Source organism: Aptenodytes forsteri, unplaced genomic scaffold (assembly GCF_000699145.1).
Source record: "Aptenodytes forsteri isolate BGI_AS27 unplaced genomic scaffold, ASM69914v1 Scaffold121, whole genome shotgun sequence".
In the NCBI taxonomy this organism is placed as follows: domain Eukaryota; kingdom Metazoa; phylum Chordata; class Aves; order Sphenisciformes; family Spheniscidae; genus Aptenodytes; species Aptenodytes forsteri.
Window position 1 is genome coordinate 890,527 of NW_008796219.1, and position 17,029 is coordinate 907,555.

A 17,029-nucleotide genomic window follows, 5' to 3' on the forward strand; every position below is an offset into this window, starting at 1 on the left:
CAGTTGGCAATAGAGCTAAAACCATCAAAGAAAGGACGTTTCTTCACAAGAATGATTTCTCCGGTTCTTCAGGAAAGGAAAGGTCCTCGGGAGCATGCTCCTCTTGAAGCTCCCCATTCATGTAAGGTGACTGTTTTTTCTAGCACAGACTACTATATAAATCAAATGACTATGAAATACCACAAAGCTGGATCTTCTCCTAAGGCCCAGCACAGGATGAGTGAATGCCCAACAAAGCTCATTCCCAGTTGGCAATCTCTAGAGCTAAAACCATCAAAGTGAGGACTGGTAGTATGCAAAGATGTTTATTTCCTACCAGGCAAAGAAAGGACAAGCTGTTTCTTCACAAGAATGATTTCTCCGGTTCTTCAGGAAAGAAAATGTCCTCGGGAGCATGCTCCTCTTGAAGCTCCCCATTCATGTAAGGTGACTGTTTTTTCTAGCACAGACTACTATATAAATCAAATGACTATGAAATACCACAAAGCTGGATTTCTTTTGTACTTCAGTCAATACATGGGGTTGTTTAATAAAACTAATCTTTCAACTGTTCTTTTTAATTTCTCCCCAAGAAATAGATGAAAAGTTTACCTCTGACAAACAGGTATGCACTGTATTCGCTCACTCCACCTTTTGTAACCATGCGCAGGGTGTATAAACCTTCATCATCTTTGTTCAGATGGGTAAAGGACAGAGCTGCCTGGCCTTCTCCAAAATACAGCTTCGTCCACTTGGAGTCCTTTATCAGCACATCTGGAAGAGAAGACCCATCAGACACGTTACTATGCTGGCCAGAACAACCTACAACCTAGTGCAGCTCTGTGCTAATCAGGGACACAAACTAACCTTTATGCCAGCTTTATTCAGAGTGATGGTGTTTTAATGCTAAGAAAACTCTACAGAGAGTAAGCTGCGTCTCTCTAAACTTATTTCATCAGTGAATTTTAGAGAATATGAGGTCTCAGACTACCCTATGCAGTGCCAACAACAGCATTTCCATCACTATAATTTTTAATACACTGACAGAGAAAAATATCATCCGCATTTCAAAACAATGACATGAAAACCTGCCATACCCTGTAATGAATGCAGGGTGGAACTTTGTTTCACTTTTAATAAGTTTTGCTACCTGTTCAGGTCAAATGTCAGATTATTCAATTTCTTCCTCCAAGTTTAAAGACCAGATTTCGGTTTAATCTGAAGACTGCTATAAATACACACCAAATTTAAATCTTCAAGGCATGCCTGTGGAGCAGTGAATAAAATTAAATTTGAATCTCTCACAGGTGAGAGGTGGTGACCCATGATTAATGCAAATTAATCTGATTGCCTAGGGAAACCAGAGCAAAAGAATGAGCAGGATATTTTATGCTAGCCAAGGGACTTTCTCATATCACCCTTTTTAATAATTGATTGGATTATTTTTTATTTTTAACTCCCTAAGGCCTATTGCATACTAATTTATTGTAATCAATGCAGCAGAACTGTATTTAAAGGAGCTGAATATAGATGTTTATTATTCTATTGCTTAAATACACTTTGGAGCAGACACTCAAACAATTGCAAAGGAATCAGTTTTCCCACCTACCAGCTGAATTGCATAAGAAGGTATAAAAAACTGACACACATTCAGGTAATAAAGCATATGGAAGACACACGCTACTAAAACTTACAACAGTAAATTACATAATCACCTAAGCATACAATTGTTTTCTGAGAAACGTACAAAGTAAATTCAGTCACATTCCTTCCCATTAGATCTTTAATCATGAGATCCTTACCTAGAAAATCTGTATGTCCCCTTTCTGTCATGCATGTCACAATGGTACTGAGACTTTGCGTAGAGAGACATGAAGTACTTTAAATGAAATCAGAAAATGTCTTCACCTAGAAACTTTAACCAATGCATGAGTTCTGTGGAAAATCCTGAAGAAAAAACAACGTTGACTGACCAGCACCTCTGAAAAGCAGGTCACTTATTTAGACTCCAAGCTTGAGTGGAATCGTGGACACTCTGGTTTAAATATATAGAAACTGTAGGCAAGTCTGTATTGTTTATTAAGGTCAGAATCATCCATTTCCACCCTTTATGTGTATCTGAGACCAGAAACTGTGGAGGCAGTCATGTTTGGTAAGAGCAGAAAAACTTTTCTCCTTCACACAAGCCCAAAGACCCACCAGATCCCCTAAGAAAGCAGGAGCTCTCTTTTTTAATACAGTCTGGATGGATGACTTTCTAGACAAGCCAAGAAGAACAGTAAATTTTGGAGGCCACAAACATATTCAGAAGTTCTAATAGAGCAGGTATTCATGCACCTGCCATGACAATAATATTGCAATTACAGGGTCTCACTACTGCACTCAAATTCCCAGTTGATTGATGTGTTGTGCTCTGTCACTTCTCCCAGAATTTACCAAAGAACGAACCTGCAGGAAACTAACCCTCGGAGGCAGTGTGACTCAAGCCTCACATTCTGTTTTCAGTATATGAGAGAATTTTCCTAAAACATTACTCTGCTGAAAATTCATATGAAGAGTGGCGAATTACTATATACTGAAGCTTCTTTTCATCATGTATTTTGCTCTGCTGAAGTTTCAGCTAAATTCTGCAGTCCATGATTTTTCCCTCTGTATTCAATTATTCTGTTCTAAATTACAGTTTAAATGGCTTCAGAATGCTGGTGCATATAGCTTTATAATGTTTATATTACATTAGAGATCAATAACAGAAAGCTCCTGTAACCAACTTAACTCATATCCAGATTAGATATACATTCCTGAAGTATTATTTTTATTTAGTTCTTTCAGTATCTTAAATTGTTCTAAGTGGGCCATGAATTATAGACATAATATTCATGTTTGTCAAATCCCAAATCACTTTAGAGGGTTTGATTCAGCTGACTTATATGTCCCTAGAAGTCTAGTAGACATCCTCAATAAGGTTCACTTGCATGAAACTTATTAATGCTGGATAAACACATATTTCTCTTGTGTATAATTATTAGAAGTAAATCATACGTATCCATCTCAGGGCTTTACTTGTTATTATTTGATTAACACAAACTGAAAAATTTTAGGAAAAATACAGTTTGTCTTAGTGCAAGACTAGAATTAAGTATTAACTCTCAAAAAAACCAGAACATCTAAAGCACATGAAGTTGAACAAATTATTAACCTTCTCATTGTTTACATTTATGCATTGCCTCCAGCTGTCAAGAGACTCAACACAGGGAACTGTAGCACATAGCAAAGGTTCATAGTGCATGAATTCCTGCTGTGTTTGGGAACAAGTTCTGCCAGCTAATGCACCTGTACACCTCTTGGAAATATTGTGATCCATGTATGTGCAACGAAGGACAAATCTAAGCTTGTTTGTGTCATCTTATTTCCTGCAACATAAGTAGAATAATGGGATGAAAGCCTATTTGACTCACTAGCAAAAACCTATTGGCTTCAAAGAGACCAAGTTTTCATCTCAGGTTTTCACAGGGAAGGTAAACTTAAGTCGAATAAGGGGGAAAACAAAGAGCATAATATTGTTACATATCAAGAGGGAATTATCTTGGCATTATGAAGGGTTAAACTGAAAGGGCTATAAGCTTTTGTTCACTTATCCATAGTGAAAGAACAATTCATGTTGGATGAAAAGTGGAACAATATGGGGCATCCCTTGAAAATTAACAGTTCGTCATAGCTGCAGTTCCAAACTCAAAATTTCAGAGGTTTGGCACCTTGAGAAACTGGGCCCGGTAGGAGACAAAGTAAAGATACCATTGAAACTGCTGGCTCACCTCAGAGTGAGGTGAGCAATTACTTACAGTGATTACAAATCCCTGTACACTTCAGTGAGAACAGAATCTGGGTTCAAGGATGAGCCTTAGATTTTAGGTTATTCATCAAACAAAAAAGCCATTTTTATTATTTCATATCTTTTGTTTTAATAACAACTAGTAGTTCCGTCACAATGAAGTATCCACAGTGATAGACAAATAGGAATGAAAGAGTAAGTAGCGGCCCATTCCCTGAAGGGTCAGATGCGAATCTATGTAAAACTATGAAGTACATGAAACAAAAGGCATAACTAGCAGCAGTAAAAGCATCCTTTTTCTGATTTTCCTAATCCTGAATTTTCTTGACTGCCTTATTAAACTTACTGTCACCTCTTAGTTTATGCACCACATTTTGTCAGCTATGGGAATTTCTGCCAGCTTGCCTGGGACTAGTCCAAACACCAATCTTGGGAGTCCGCCATTCTCAGTGTGGTCCCTTTGGGGAAAGATGTCACCATTCACAAATAACCAAGTCTTTCCTTAAATCCTCAGGCAGAATATTTACTTTAGAATCCTACACAGAGATTGTGGTTGGTGAAAAGTGGTGAGCTAAATATCTACAATAGCCTGCTATCCGTAAAACTTTAAGTAGTTAGTTTTATGTTTCAAGACCTTTTTTTGGTGCAGTGAACAAACACTACTCATGCAGGGTTTGTGTACCATCCACCAGAGTATATGACATGCTTCAGTGATGTTATTTTCAGTACTTCCAATTAAGACCGCTTCGCTTGGCATAGCATAGTTTTTCACTGACAAAAGAGGCAAGGAAAGCAAGCTACGAACACGGCACTTAAACAGCAGAGCAAAGGCGTGTGTTTCAGGCCTGGCTCCTGTAAGTATTTCTGAACTACACATTAAATTGATTTTAATATAAAATTCACAATAAATACTGGAGTGAGATGGAAGTGGAGGCCCACGCCCACCCCTCAGTGTTTCAAACTTTAATTTACTGCTCTGTGAGTACCCTTCAGCTCAGTTATTCAATTATAGATCATGGCCAAATCTAGGAATTGAGTTTGGATCTCCACCTAGTCAGTAAATTTTCTAACTATTGTGTTATTAGATAATATGAGTTTACCTCCTGTTGCTGTAAATATGTGCTTAAGAAAAGGTTGAACAAGTCATTTAATTGAAAGAGAGTGCAGGTCTATAAATTATAACTAGAGATATTTGTTTGCTCTATTCCAAATTTAATTCAAGAATCTCATGTTCTAAGCCTGGTCTGTGTCCTCAGTGTTTCCTCCAGCATTTTCCAGGTAGCTTCTATTCAATGTACTAACTTACCATCTCTATACCACTCAGCACGGGGTCGTAGTCTTTTCAGGTCTGGGGTGATCAACATAGAACACTTCAGGGTCAGTGTTTCACCTTCAGTTCCAAAGGTGACTCCAAACTTCTCCAGAAACTGGACATCAATGTGGGTGAAGCAAACGTCATACGACAGAGGCACTATGCATGAGAAAATGAAAACTTTCTTGAGTATAAGTAAATTGTACTTGGCACAAAAAGATTACTGTCCGATCTGAACAGGAGATGGAGCTCTCTATTATACTGTATGCTGATCTAGAAATGCAACTGGGAAAGCAAAAGCATCTGGACAGCTCCTATTGTAACTGAATGCTTAGAAAGCAAAGCCAGAAGAAGCAAGTTGTATCCAATTTTCTCATCTGTAAAACATCACTCTGATAAGAGTACATAAACTATCCAAGCAAAAAGAAAAAAGTGCTTACAGTGGAAGGGCATTATCCCAGCTGGGTGAGGCTCTTCATCCCCTCTGAACCCTATAAATAAACATACAATAAACAGTCAATGACATGAGCATGATATTTATTTCTTGTTTTAATCATGAAGTAGGACTTACTTCGCACAATCACAACACAATTAGTTGATGCCTGCCCATGGACATTTGTTGCAACTGCTGAATAGGTAGCAGAATCATCAAAATCAGCTCTGAAAAGGGAAAGGAGGAAAACAGATGACTCTCTATGCAAATACGAATTCTCTTAATGATTGATATTACAAACTAAGCTACATCAACCCCAAGGAAAGTGTATAAAGGTCTTTGCTGGTGTCACACAGTGCAAGACGTTGATGAAAGACAATCAGAAAGCTGGTACTGTTTTTTCCTGCAGTTTTATCACAGCTTAGTGTGCAGACTGCATTAACTTGAGCAAACTGGAAATGACCTTTAGAGAATGATCAAAAGGAGATAGCTGGAGGATGCCAGTCTGGCTATTCCCTTTCTGCATGTAACCTTCCTTAATCTGTCTTGCCCTTCTGCCACGTATTTTAAGAAAGAGACATGGAAGAAAAGTATATGTGATGCTTGCAGAAATTCCTCCTTCTACGGCTATTCCCAGCAGGCAGATACTGGCATTTTTTGCCTCTCTCATATCTCTTAGGCAATCCAGAGGAAATGATACAAAACCAGGGAAACTGACCAAAATTGTTTATGGGCATAAATGTTTTGGCTTGATATATTTTTTTTAGTGAGAAAAGATATTTATTATGCAAGGACAATATAATGAAAAATAAAGCAAAAAAATAGTTACTTCATGCAAAATAGGACCCAGTGATGGATTGTCTCACTTACTACATCCTTCCTTGAAGAAGAAGTTACATTAGCAGATATATGGCCAGGTGTTAAGATATAGGTACAAACTTTGATGTCCCAGTTCCTTTCTTATTTATAATGGGGTCAGTCAGGAGAAGAACTATTGACATAAAATTGAAGTAAAGGAAAGGAAACTAAACTGTGTGCAAACATTTTTTGGGGGTGCAATTACTCAAATTGACAGTTGAAATAAACTTATTTGCTATGTTTCTAATAAATATAAATATAAGTGACTACTGACTAGAAAAAGTTAAAAATACTTTGGACTAGTTCTTGGTAAAATGCAGATTTGGGTAGAATGAGATTTCCCCAATTTTTCTGAAAGAACTTAGTCTGGATGAAGAAACAATTTTGAAAAAGGTACAATATTTCATTTTTACATTTCAGAATTAATATTTTAATTTAAAAAATTATTTCAGAATTTACTTCTGCTTTGTTTTCAGAAACATACTAAATACTCTAACATGAAATAAAACATTTTGGTTTTGAATGGACAATATTTTTTTTTGGTCCATTTCAATGTTTTTTCTTGAATTTTTCCATTAGCCAAATATTCTACAATATGTCTGTCAAACAAAATTGTTGATTTTTTTTTATTTCTTGGAATTTCTATTAGGTTGAGCCATCAGCTCATCAGAGTGCTGTCTGAAACACACACAATTAAATCCTGCTTCTGTGTAGTTCATTTAGTAGTGCATTTAATGGAGGCCACTCTGAAATTTCCAGTGATGAGATACAATGTTCTGTATGCATGCACTTAGTTTCTTCTCAGAAGAACAAATTTGTATCTTCTTGGCAACTGCCAGATGAAAGGGATGAAATTCTGGTTGCACTTGTCTTCTAAGAGGTCATATATCCCAGGTGTGAGAGAAGAAAGAATATATAAAAGTGTTTGATGTAAATTGCATAACAGGATGCCAACTTTGGGGTATGCAGCACCTGTGACAGGCACATCAGACACCTATTTTTCAGTTCTTGCATATATTCTGGACAGCGTCATATCACAAAAATGATACTATCTGTACTGTGATGTCTAAAACACAACTTGATGAAAGTTCTAGTAAATTGAGATTTATCTCTCTATATGTACAGGACTAACAGCTCCTCCTGGAGGCAACTCTTCAGCCACACATTGCACAAAATAAAGCAGTAAAATACAAAGTTGATCATACAATTAATTATCAAATACAGAGAGGTAAGTCCTAAGATTAGGCCACTTAACTAAAAAGCCTGCAGTTGGGTGTGAAGCCCTTGAGCACCCTACTACAGTCTGGACAGGCATAGTAAGTCTGAAAAACAATTTAAAAGAATTTAAATACTAGGCTCGCTATTATTCAACATTTTTTTTTTGTTTTCAGGAAGGATTTAAAAAAATGCCAGTACCTGTTCACAGATCTATATAAAGCTTAACCTATTCTGGACTTGCTTGAAAGCTGTCAGACTTGACGACATTCCTTTGCACTAAAAACTTCTTAAAAGAAGAACATTTTTTTTACTATCCTAATTTCACTCTGTTTAACACTTGGGTGATAAAATTCCAAAAGCAAGGTAAAACTGCAGTACAGGCTTTTTTCCTAAGTCATGTTATAATGTCTCTATACTGAAATGTACATAGTTCATACATTTATCACAGCCCAGTACAGTGTCTTGCTATAATGAAGCAAGCTAACAACAAATGAGGCATCTCAAAAATTTCTTACAAGAAGGGGCATTGCAGAATTAACTGTACTGGAACTGTAAGGTGTTCTCATCACTCTGCACTACATCCCCACTTTAAGGTGATATATATATATAGAATATACAGTAAATAGTATATAGTATACAGTATATTTAATAACATATATTATGTGTTAGCAAATTAAACAGTGTTGGATCATTTGTCCCCAGAAACTGGATCTCGATCACCCTAGTGCTGATGTGTTAGAACAGCCTTTGGCATGCCTTGGGGTGCGCCAGCTCGCCAAAAGGATTCCCAGACACAGCTCAGGAGATAGTAAGGGACTATTTCCAGAAAACAGCCTGGATGTCCTGACAGTCCTGTGCTGAAGGACAAGAGAATTAGTCTATTCCATGCCAGGAGGCTGCTGTGGCAGAGGACGTCTTTAATTTACTATGTCAGGCAGAGTCCAGGAGTGCAATTCATAGGCACTGGTGGCAGATATATGCCATAGCGTACCCTGCAGGCCTTGTCCCCAGATACATGCCCTATAAAGGCTTCCTGCCCTCCAGCCCCCAATCCAGGCCACTCACCATCCTGCCCAAAGACCTATGGAGGTGCACAGTGTCCTCCTACCACCTATGTGTCCAGGCTTCTCCTGGGTAAGCTAGACCATCCAGGAGGATGGTGCACATTTATATCTGGCAGGGCATGTGCTGAGGGAACCGTGCTGCATTTGCTGATGAGGTGCTGATCCATTCCTGGGCTGGACATGATTTAGACAGCATACAGCATCCATATCTTAACTGAGTGATGAACACTACCCCTGTTGTATCTCATCACTGGAAATTTCAGAGTGGCCTCCATTAAATGCACTACTAAATGAACTACACAGAAGCAGGATTTAATTGTGTGTGTTTCAGACAGCACTCTGATCAGCTGATGGCTCAACCTAATAGAAATTCCAAGAAATAAAAAATACTACATTGCTGGTTTAGGCCATTCCCTCACATAAACAGAGCATTACTTCGGGCTGCTTCACTTCTGTCAAATCCAACTTAACTGCTCTTTAACATTTCATTGTTACAGAGTGTTGACAACAAGGATAAAATATCAGTATATCTTAACTGAGGTTAACTCTGGTTAACTATCATGTTAAAATAGTCATCATCTGATCTCAGTGTTGGCTTCATCTTTCCAGCAAAACAACAGATAAAATAGTCAATAGGAACTCATTTCTGTAAGAATTACACAGGATTCAGGATCTAAAGAGTGATTTATCATTAACCACAAGATGACATAAAAATAATACTGTAACTATAGAAATGTGTATTCTGAACAAATGCGAGGCCCCAGTCTGTGCTAGACCTCTCAAAGCATCAGAAATTTAGACATGTAAGAACTGCAAAGTTGTCTCCCTAAAATGAAGAAGCAGAATGGCAGATAGCTGATTAACATTTCAAATGGATATGTATCTGTGCTCATCTCAGTCCCCCCCCCATAGTTTTGCTCTCATAAGGAATAGCAAAATACATCGCTTAATGAGATTTTTCCTGTTTGTGATGGTCTCCAAGGTAGAGAAAACAGATTATGATCCTAAAAGTCTCTAGAACAGACAAGAGATTCACAAAAGGGTTGTTTCTTTAGCCCAAGAAGTTGAAGTCTGAAGCCCAAGTCTGAAAGCAACTATTTGACAGAAGTTAGTGATGGAATGATAATTAATTTTCCCAAGGAGAACAAAAGAAAGAAGTTACTGACCAAATGACTGACCACACTCTTACAACATCCTTTGGTTTTATGAAGAGAAACAAGGTACTTACAGTTATTATGAACATACAGGTAACAATTCCCCAGGCCAGGTACTTTCTGCTATTTAAGAGGTCCTAACAACCCTACCCATTTTCTGGAGGTCACTGCTTTGGAAGCATTTTACTTGCTATGTTCTCTAACCTGACTCTCCAGGAGAGAAATCAAACCATCTTAGATAACATAGTACTCAGTGGAATACCTTCAAATCTGATATTGGAAGTGCATGGGGTTAGCAGGTAAGAGCTACACAGCACATTTGTTTAATACCCACTCTGAAGAAGGCTGGACAGGATGACAAGTCACATAAGGTCCTGACTCTCCTTTCATGCCAGATAATGCTCAGATTGAGGATTATGCTGGAAACTATCTACTGCCTCGTATGCTAAAAACCCTAGATTTCCTAAATTGCACTGTAAAGTGCATTGAGCCAAGACTAGTTAGAAATGATATTTGAAGTACCCAGGAGGCAAGGTGTGGTCTCTCCAACAGTTATTCTTGCATCATGATGGAGAATGTGTTTTCCAACCTTTACAAAGGTCAGATAAAATATGCATAGAGTACATTTAGATAGCATGACATGTGAGTGCAGAGCTGTATCTGTCCCAAGGTATTAATACTTTTTGTGAAAATTAAATTGCCCTGAATCCACATGAGGTTCTGAAGTGCTAATATTTGTGCGAGGAATATTCCCCAAGCAGATACATCTGTTTAAAACGCATATATTCATCCATCTGCCTAGTGTAGATTTAAACACAGGAGTTAAGAGTGAAATAACATTTTTGACTGAATTGGAACACAATTCAGTGCATGTCAAGAACAGGAAGCAGAATGTAGTAAATTACAGACTTGAAATTGCCTCTTTTGAATGCAAATGACAAAATTTTCAGTGTTATGGCTATATGACATTAAAATGTGGAAATACTCTACAGGATTACCATCTCGTGCTGATTCTCCAGTCAGACTGAATCTGACTGATCCTTTCTGTTTGGTTGGGTTTTGGTTTTACTGAAGAGGGGACCTCTGTTACAAGGTGGCCACTTCCTCAAGCTCCCAACTACCGCAGCTTATAGGGGACGATGACGGACAGATCAGAAGATCACAGACCATTTCATTTGGGGCTGTTGTTTGCATTTCAGCAAGAAAAGAAGAGTGGAAGTACACCATTCCCGCTGCCTATACACTCACTGGTACTGCATACCTGCGAAACCCTGGGTGCTGCAGTTTATCACCTGATCAACCCTATACAGCTCAAAGGCTCTGCCTTCTGTGCCGATGGACTGCCTTTGCCGCAATGCCTCTACTCTGCTCTGCTCTGCTTCCACCTACAGCAGGAGAAAGGGCAAGCCTCACTCTATCTCTCCAGATTAAATCATCTCAAGCCTTTTGTGCCTAATCAAACTAAAATAGCGCTGTACTGACTGCACAGTGTCACTTGTTAAATGAGAATAGTTAGAAGAGAAGGTTCATTCAATTTTTAAGCTTTTTTTTTTTTTAAAGCAATGCTGGTGGTGCTGAGGAGTGGAGCGCCTGATGAGAGGGCTAGCTCTGCCTACTGGCAGCAGGTGTTACACTGCACTCTGCTGGCTCTGCCACACATTTTTGCTGATGCAACCACAAACCTTTTCTGCTGCAATTACAAGCACTTCTTAAGCGATGACTTAATGAAACAGGAAAGGGAGAGGGCTTTAATAAAAGACAAAGTACTGCCAAACTTTGAGCTTTGTATAGGTGAGACTGTGCAGCCACATCATCACACTGACAGAGCTCTGGAAAATCAAACTTCCTTCCCTGCTCCTTCTACCGTCCAGCCCCCATCAGCTCACCTGCCTGCTCACTGAGGGATGGGGGTCAGGAACACCCCCCCGTCAGGACCATACTGTTGTCCCCTCTATGCCCCAGTCAACATATCAGGAAATGGAATATAGCCATTCACAGCTGCATAAAGCTAAGTGATTCATTTAAGGAGGCATAAGAGTAAACAAACAAAAAAAAAAAACCAAAACCTGTTGCTAAACAAGTAGCAGCAACTAAGAAATTCAAAATGTTATGATTTTTAATTACTAAGATATACAATAAGACAGAAAATATTTTGCAGCTGTGCTATAAAGTAGCGGGGCATCCTCATCTTGACTACCTCTGATATAGAAATCTTTTCTTGTATTATGTGCCTATCCATAGTTAAATTAGGTGGGATAAAGAAATACATTTTAAACAAACCTTCACATTCTCAGACATGTATCAATCACTTCAACTACCAGTAGCTTTCCCTCAGAGGATTCCTCACAGTCTCCTCTGAATCACCTATCAGAAGTGAGATGAAAGATGAGATGAACCACTACCCCAGTGCAGGCTGGCAATATCTCTTCTCCTATAATTATGAGATGTGCAAAAAATATAATGAAACTCCAAATCCCTTTTCTTTACTGCTCAAGGGAGACCTTGAGCTCAAGCTTCCAATTGAAGAAGCCTAAAAGGAACAAGAAAGCGGCACTATATGATAATGATAGTGCTGAATGCCTGCAGAAAATGTGGTAAATTGAGCACAGAGCACCATAAAAATATGAGACAGAGAAATGAAAATGATCTGGTCACTGTATAGGCTTATGGGTCTGGAAGACAGCAAACAGGGGGGGATGAAATTGTGTCCAGTTACTACTTTAAGATGACAAGGTGACGTTCTGGTTTTGGTGCCTCAAGAATTTTTCCACTGGGATCAAGGAATACTCATAGGAATAAATATCACAGTTGCATCAGAAGGAAAAGTTCACTCCCTGAGCTTCACTGAAGCGCTAGAATGGTAGCCAAGAAATTCCAAGGCCGTTCGGAGTGGCTGTGGCTCAGATGACATGCAGCTCAGCACTTTGGTGTGAACAGCTGAGAAGAGCACAGAAGTGGATAGGTAGAAAATTCCAATGGTTCTACTTCCCGGAAAAAAAATAATACTCCAAATATATGTGCACAAAGATACGTATGGAAGATTCAGAGTTAATTGATACATGTTTGTATGAAATCATTAATAATACATATATTTTAACCACTACCTAGACATCCATTTTTTTCAGTACAAGAAACACCTAATATTAGTAATGCACTATCAAAATGTTCTTCCATTTCCTGCACATTGATTTTCTGGGTTTTGGGACAGAAAATATGGCTGATGGTCAAGTTTTGAAATAAAACAGATTAATAATAAAGAAATTTAAGGTTAGAAATTTTAATTGAATAAACTGTATAAATCTATGGTAAATAAATCATAACTCTGGGTCTGCAATCCCCCAGTATTCTTTTAAGTGGAGAAGGGAAACCTGCGGGAGAGCAGCGAGGCATCTTTAGGTGGCAAAAAAAACATACTGCCAGACAGAATGAAAGAGAAATGGAGCAACAGTCTCTGAAGATGGTGGCTTGATTGAATGTAAGGGAGTCTGCATGAATACATACAGGTCTGGGACTAGTAAACAGTGGGTGATGATGGGTGGGTGTGGGAACCTGAGTGGGTGCCAATAAATGACCCTGTGGTATATCTGAATAAATATGGCTGGATCTGAACACTCCCAAAGCTGATTGTGGATGGTGTCTGCATGACAGATAACCAGCACAGGAAAGAGAAAAAAAGCACCAAGGGGATGTAAGCCATTAGTACCCTTCAGCCTGATGGTTACAGATGCTCAGAAAGCAGCACCAACACTGATTCTCATTTCTTCAAAAAGCCGTTTAGTCCCAAAATGTCACAAAAGGAACTTACATACTGCATACTGGACTCGCCAAGCAGCTGCTCATGGACATTAACCAAGGGAAATAAACACGGTCACAGTCACTCACTGGCAGGAAGTCACCCAAGTTTCATCTCCTGACTGTCACTCACACACATCCAGACAAAGGAGAGCATTTCCATTTTCCCTGCTGCAAGGGAGAGGATTACAGGAGGACAAGCTGTTTTTATCTTTTAACCTCCTGCTCCCATCTCCAAAAGTAGTGTTGGTGGGAAGAATCAGCCGTGTTGAGATCTCTCATGGATACAGGGAGCAGTCAGCAAGTTACCCATAGCCTGGGGGTAGAAGACTATGAGCGTCTTAGAAGTACTCATAAGTACCGCTACTCCTTGAGAAGCATCCCTTAAAAAGCAAGAACACAGTGGTTCTTGCTGACAGCTTCTCTACAGGGATATGTTTCTCGCATCCTGAGCTATGGAAAGGTGGAGAGTTGGGCTGGACTTTGTTGCAGGATGACAAAGGCAAGTAGTCCTTCCCAAAAGCAGAAGGAATGATGCACTTATTTTCTGTACCAATGCCACAAGGCTGTGCTCAGGGCTGCTTCCACTCTTGACAGATGGAGACAGGGTAGAAGATTAAATGTTTGGCTAGCCACAAATATTCCAGCTGTTTCAGCACAGCTGATGCTCATGTTCTGGAGAAATTAAAAGGGGGTTTTGTGTCTCTGCTGTAGATATTAATTTTCTTTTTAAATACCACAGTCATGTCCTCATTTTTCTTTGGGTTTTTATATTTTTTAAAAAAGCTTGTACCAAGTCGCATGTAACATGCAATAGTTCGATTGTTTAGGACAGTATGGGATTAGTTTTGGGAAGCTGTTCTACTCAGGCATTTTCTATATGATAAGGTTAATATCACTGTGAAAAATAAAAGTAGTTAAATTAGAACCTTTAAAAAAAAATTTACACTTCCTTACTTTTTGGAGAATAAAAAAATGGAGATCAAAAAGTAAACAGAACCTAACATATCATAAAACAAATACTGACGACTGGGTATTCTTGCCCTGACAAGCTAAATTTTTGCTTACTTTATAGAGCTTCATCATGACAAGAATATAAAATACAAAGACAATTTTCCACTTTGTATGCTGAGAAGATATAATTCTAATAAAAAAGGAACTACCATTCTTTCAGCTACTTACCTCTTCTTTTCTATCTTCTTGTAGATTGCTGGAGTTAAATAATAAAAATATCTAATTATTCATTTCATTTTCATGATCTAATATTCAGCTACTTAGTGAACCTTCTCTAGCCTAAATGTGAGTACCAACAGAGAAGTGTGCTGAATTTAAAAACTGTCACAGCCTTTGTGTGAATTTTTAATTGTCATTAATACAAAATACTTTGTGTAGAGTATAAAAAACTGTTGTATTCCCCAGAATAATCTACCTGTTTATATGCAACACATGTACTCCATATTTGCTTTCAATTCTGTACTTTGCTGGATCACTTGCAGGGGTAATCAATTCCTCATTTTTGTACCTGACAATCAAGAAAAAATGAACTCATTAATATCAACTACTATTCACTGCATTAATTTAGTAGATTTTTACATCCAGATATCATTTACTATCATCTGAGCTCTCTCTATAAACCTTCTCTACCTGTATAGAGTATTTTCCCGTATGTATGGATAGATATAGATTGGACCATGAACGCAAAGGGGACCATCATTGCAGTGAGAAAGGGGAAAGAGAAGATGTGCACCCAAACCAGAAAAGCAGTCAGTGAAGCAGAGAGAAGATGGCATGTGACTTGAACTTTCTGGTCCACTAGCCCTGGCACAAGATGGGAAGCAAACTTTGTCTTGGATTACAGTAAAGCACTTCAGCACAAACAAGGGTAACAGCAACAGGATTGTGCCTCAGGTTAGATCTTCACAGTCCAGCCTGGGGCTCTCACATATACAGGACAGTGCTTGTCTGGAGAGGAGGGCAGCTTCAGGGATGTTACGCTACTGTCCACCTTAACAGAGGCTGACACAAAGTGAACACGGATACAGCCCATGGCAACAATGGTGCAAGTTTATCCAACTTAGCAAGCGGCCGGTGAGCTCTGTGTATTTTCCCATTTGCTACTTCATCAACAGGGAAATCAATGGCCAGAAAGACTGGAATGCCTTCCCCAGTCTGCCTTCTAAAATACTCGAGTTTGCTTCTCACACTGCACAGGGCCATTCAGCAATCTGTCGTCCGACTCCTTCCAGTGCAGTATCAACTGCTATGATCCAGCACATCTATAAGGATTATAAAGGGGGTTTAACATAGCCATTATGTGTGTGACACTTATCTGTTATGCCATAACTTCCAAATGAAAAAAGCTTAACAACATTTTTAGGGGGCTAGGAAAAGCCAGTCTCTTACCATTGTACAACAGGGGTGGGAAATCCTTGTACGGTGAAGCAAAGGCTCACAGACATCTTTTCCCAGACAGTGTGAGACCTCAGGCGCACTAGAATTTCAGGAGCTCGACTTATACTTTCCTCAAAAGCATGTCTTTCCAGAGCCATATTTTCTTCTACCTATTAAATACAGGAAAAGAAAAGAAGCGTCTAACACCAGACTCAAATGGGGTAGAAGATCTAATCTTAAATCCACAAAATTAAAAGATGCTAAATCACTATTGGCATTTGAAACACGGGCCTAAATTTCAGTACGTCTTATAATTCTGCTTGGATAGGAACAAAAAGGTTCAGCACTGTACCATCCTTTGTATAGCAAGTCTATCCAGATGTTCTCTAGCACGGTGCCTGGCTGTGTGAATCTCTTTTTCCAAAGCAGACAACTCACTGGCAAAGCGGATCCTTTTCTCTTCACTTGCGTGAGACTTCTGTTCATGAGTCCTGTAGGACAAGAAAATATATCAGGTAAGAGAACCAATATGAAGCTTTAAGATTGTCAGTCATACACATTAGGCAACTGTCCTGGTTTCGGCAGGGATAGAGTTAATTTCCTTCCTAGTAGCTGGTACAGTGCTGTGTTTTGGATTTAGGATGAGAACAAAGTTGATAACACACCCATGTTTTAGTTGTTGCTAGGTAATGCTTACACTAGCCAAGGACTTTTCAGCTTCCCATGCTCTACCAACTGAGAAGGCTGGAGGTGCACAAGAAGCTGGGAGGGGGCACAGCCAAACTGGCCAAAGGGACATTCCATACCATGTGACGTCATGCTCAGTACATAAACTGGGGAAAGCTGGCCGGGGGGGCCACTGCTCGGGGACTGGCTGGGCATCGGTCGGCGGGTGGTGACCAATTGCATTATGCGCCACTTGTTTTCTATATTATTATTATTATTTTATTTTATTTCAATTATTAAACTGTTCTTATCTCAACCCATGAGTTTTCTCAC

General features: G+C 39.0%; 1 protein-coding gene across 3 annotated transcripts in view; it reads right to left on the bottom strand.

Moving 5' to 3' along the window:
• Positions 1 to 17,029, bottom strand: part of MYOM2 (myomesin 2) — a 97,644-nt gene that overhangs the window by 61,524 nt on the left and 19,091 nt on the right. For all 3 annotated transcript variants that reach the window (XM_009288927.2, XM_019474548.1, XM_009288926.1), the window contains exons 4-10: positions 16,383 to 16,521; positions 16,043 to 16,200; positions 15,069 to 15,161; positions 5,692 to 5,780; positions 5,561 to 5,611; positions 5,115 to 5,279; positions 592 to 753 (exon numbers count right to left, since the gene is read on the bottom strand). In XM_009288927.2, the coding sequence (XP_009287202.1) occupies positions 592 to 753; positions 5,115 to 5,279; positions 5,561 to 5,611; positions 5,692 to 5,780; positions 15,069 to 15,161; positions 16,043 to 16,200; positions 16,383 to 16,521 (857 nt within the window). The remainder of the gene's footprint in view (positions 1 to 591; positions 754 to 5,114; positions 5,280 to 5,560; positions 5,612 to 5,691; positions 5,781 to 15,068; positions 15,162 to 16,042; positions 16,201 to 16,382; positions 16,522 to 17,029) is intronic.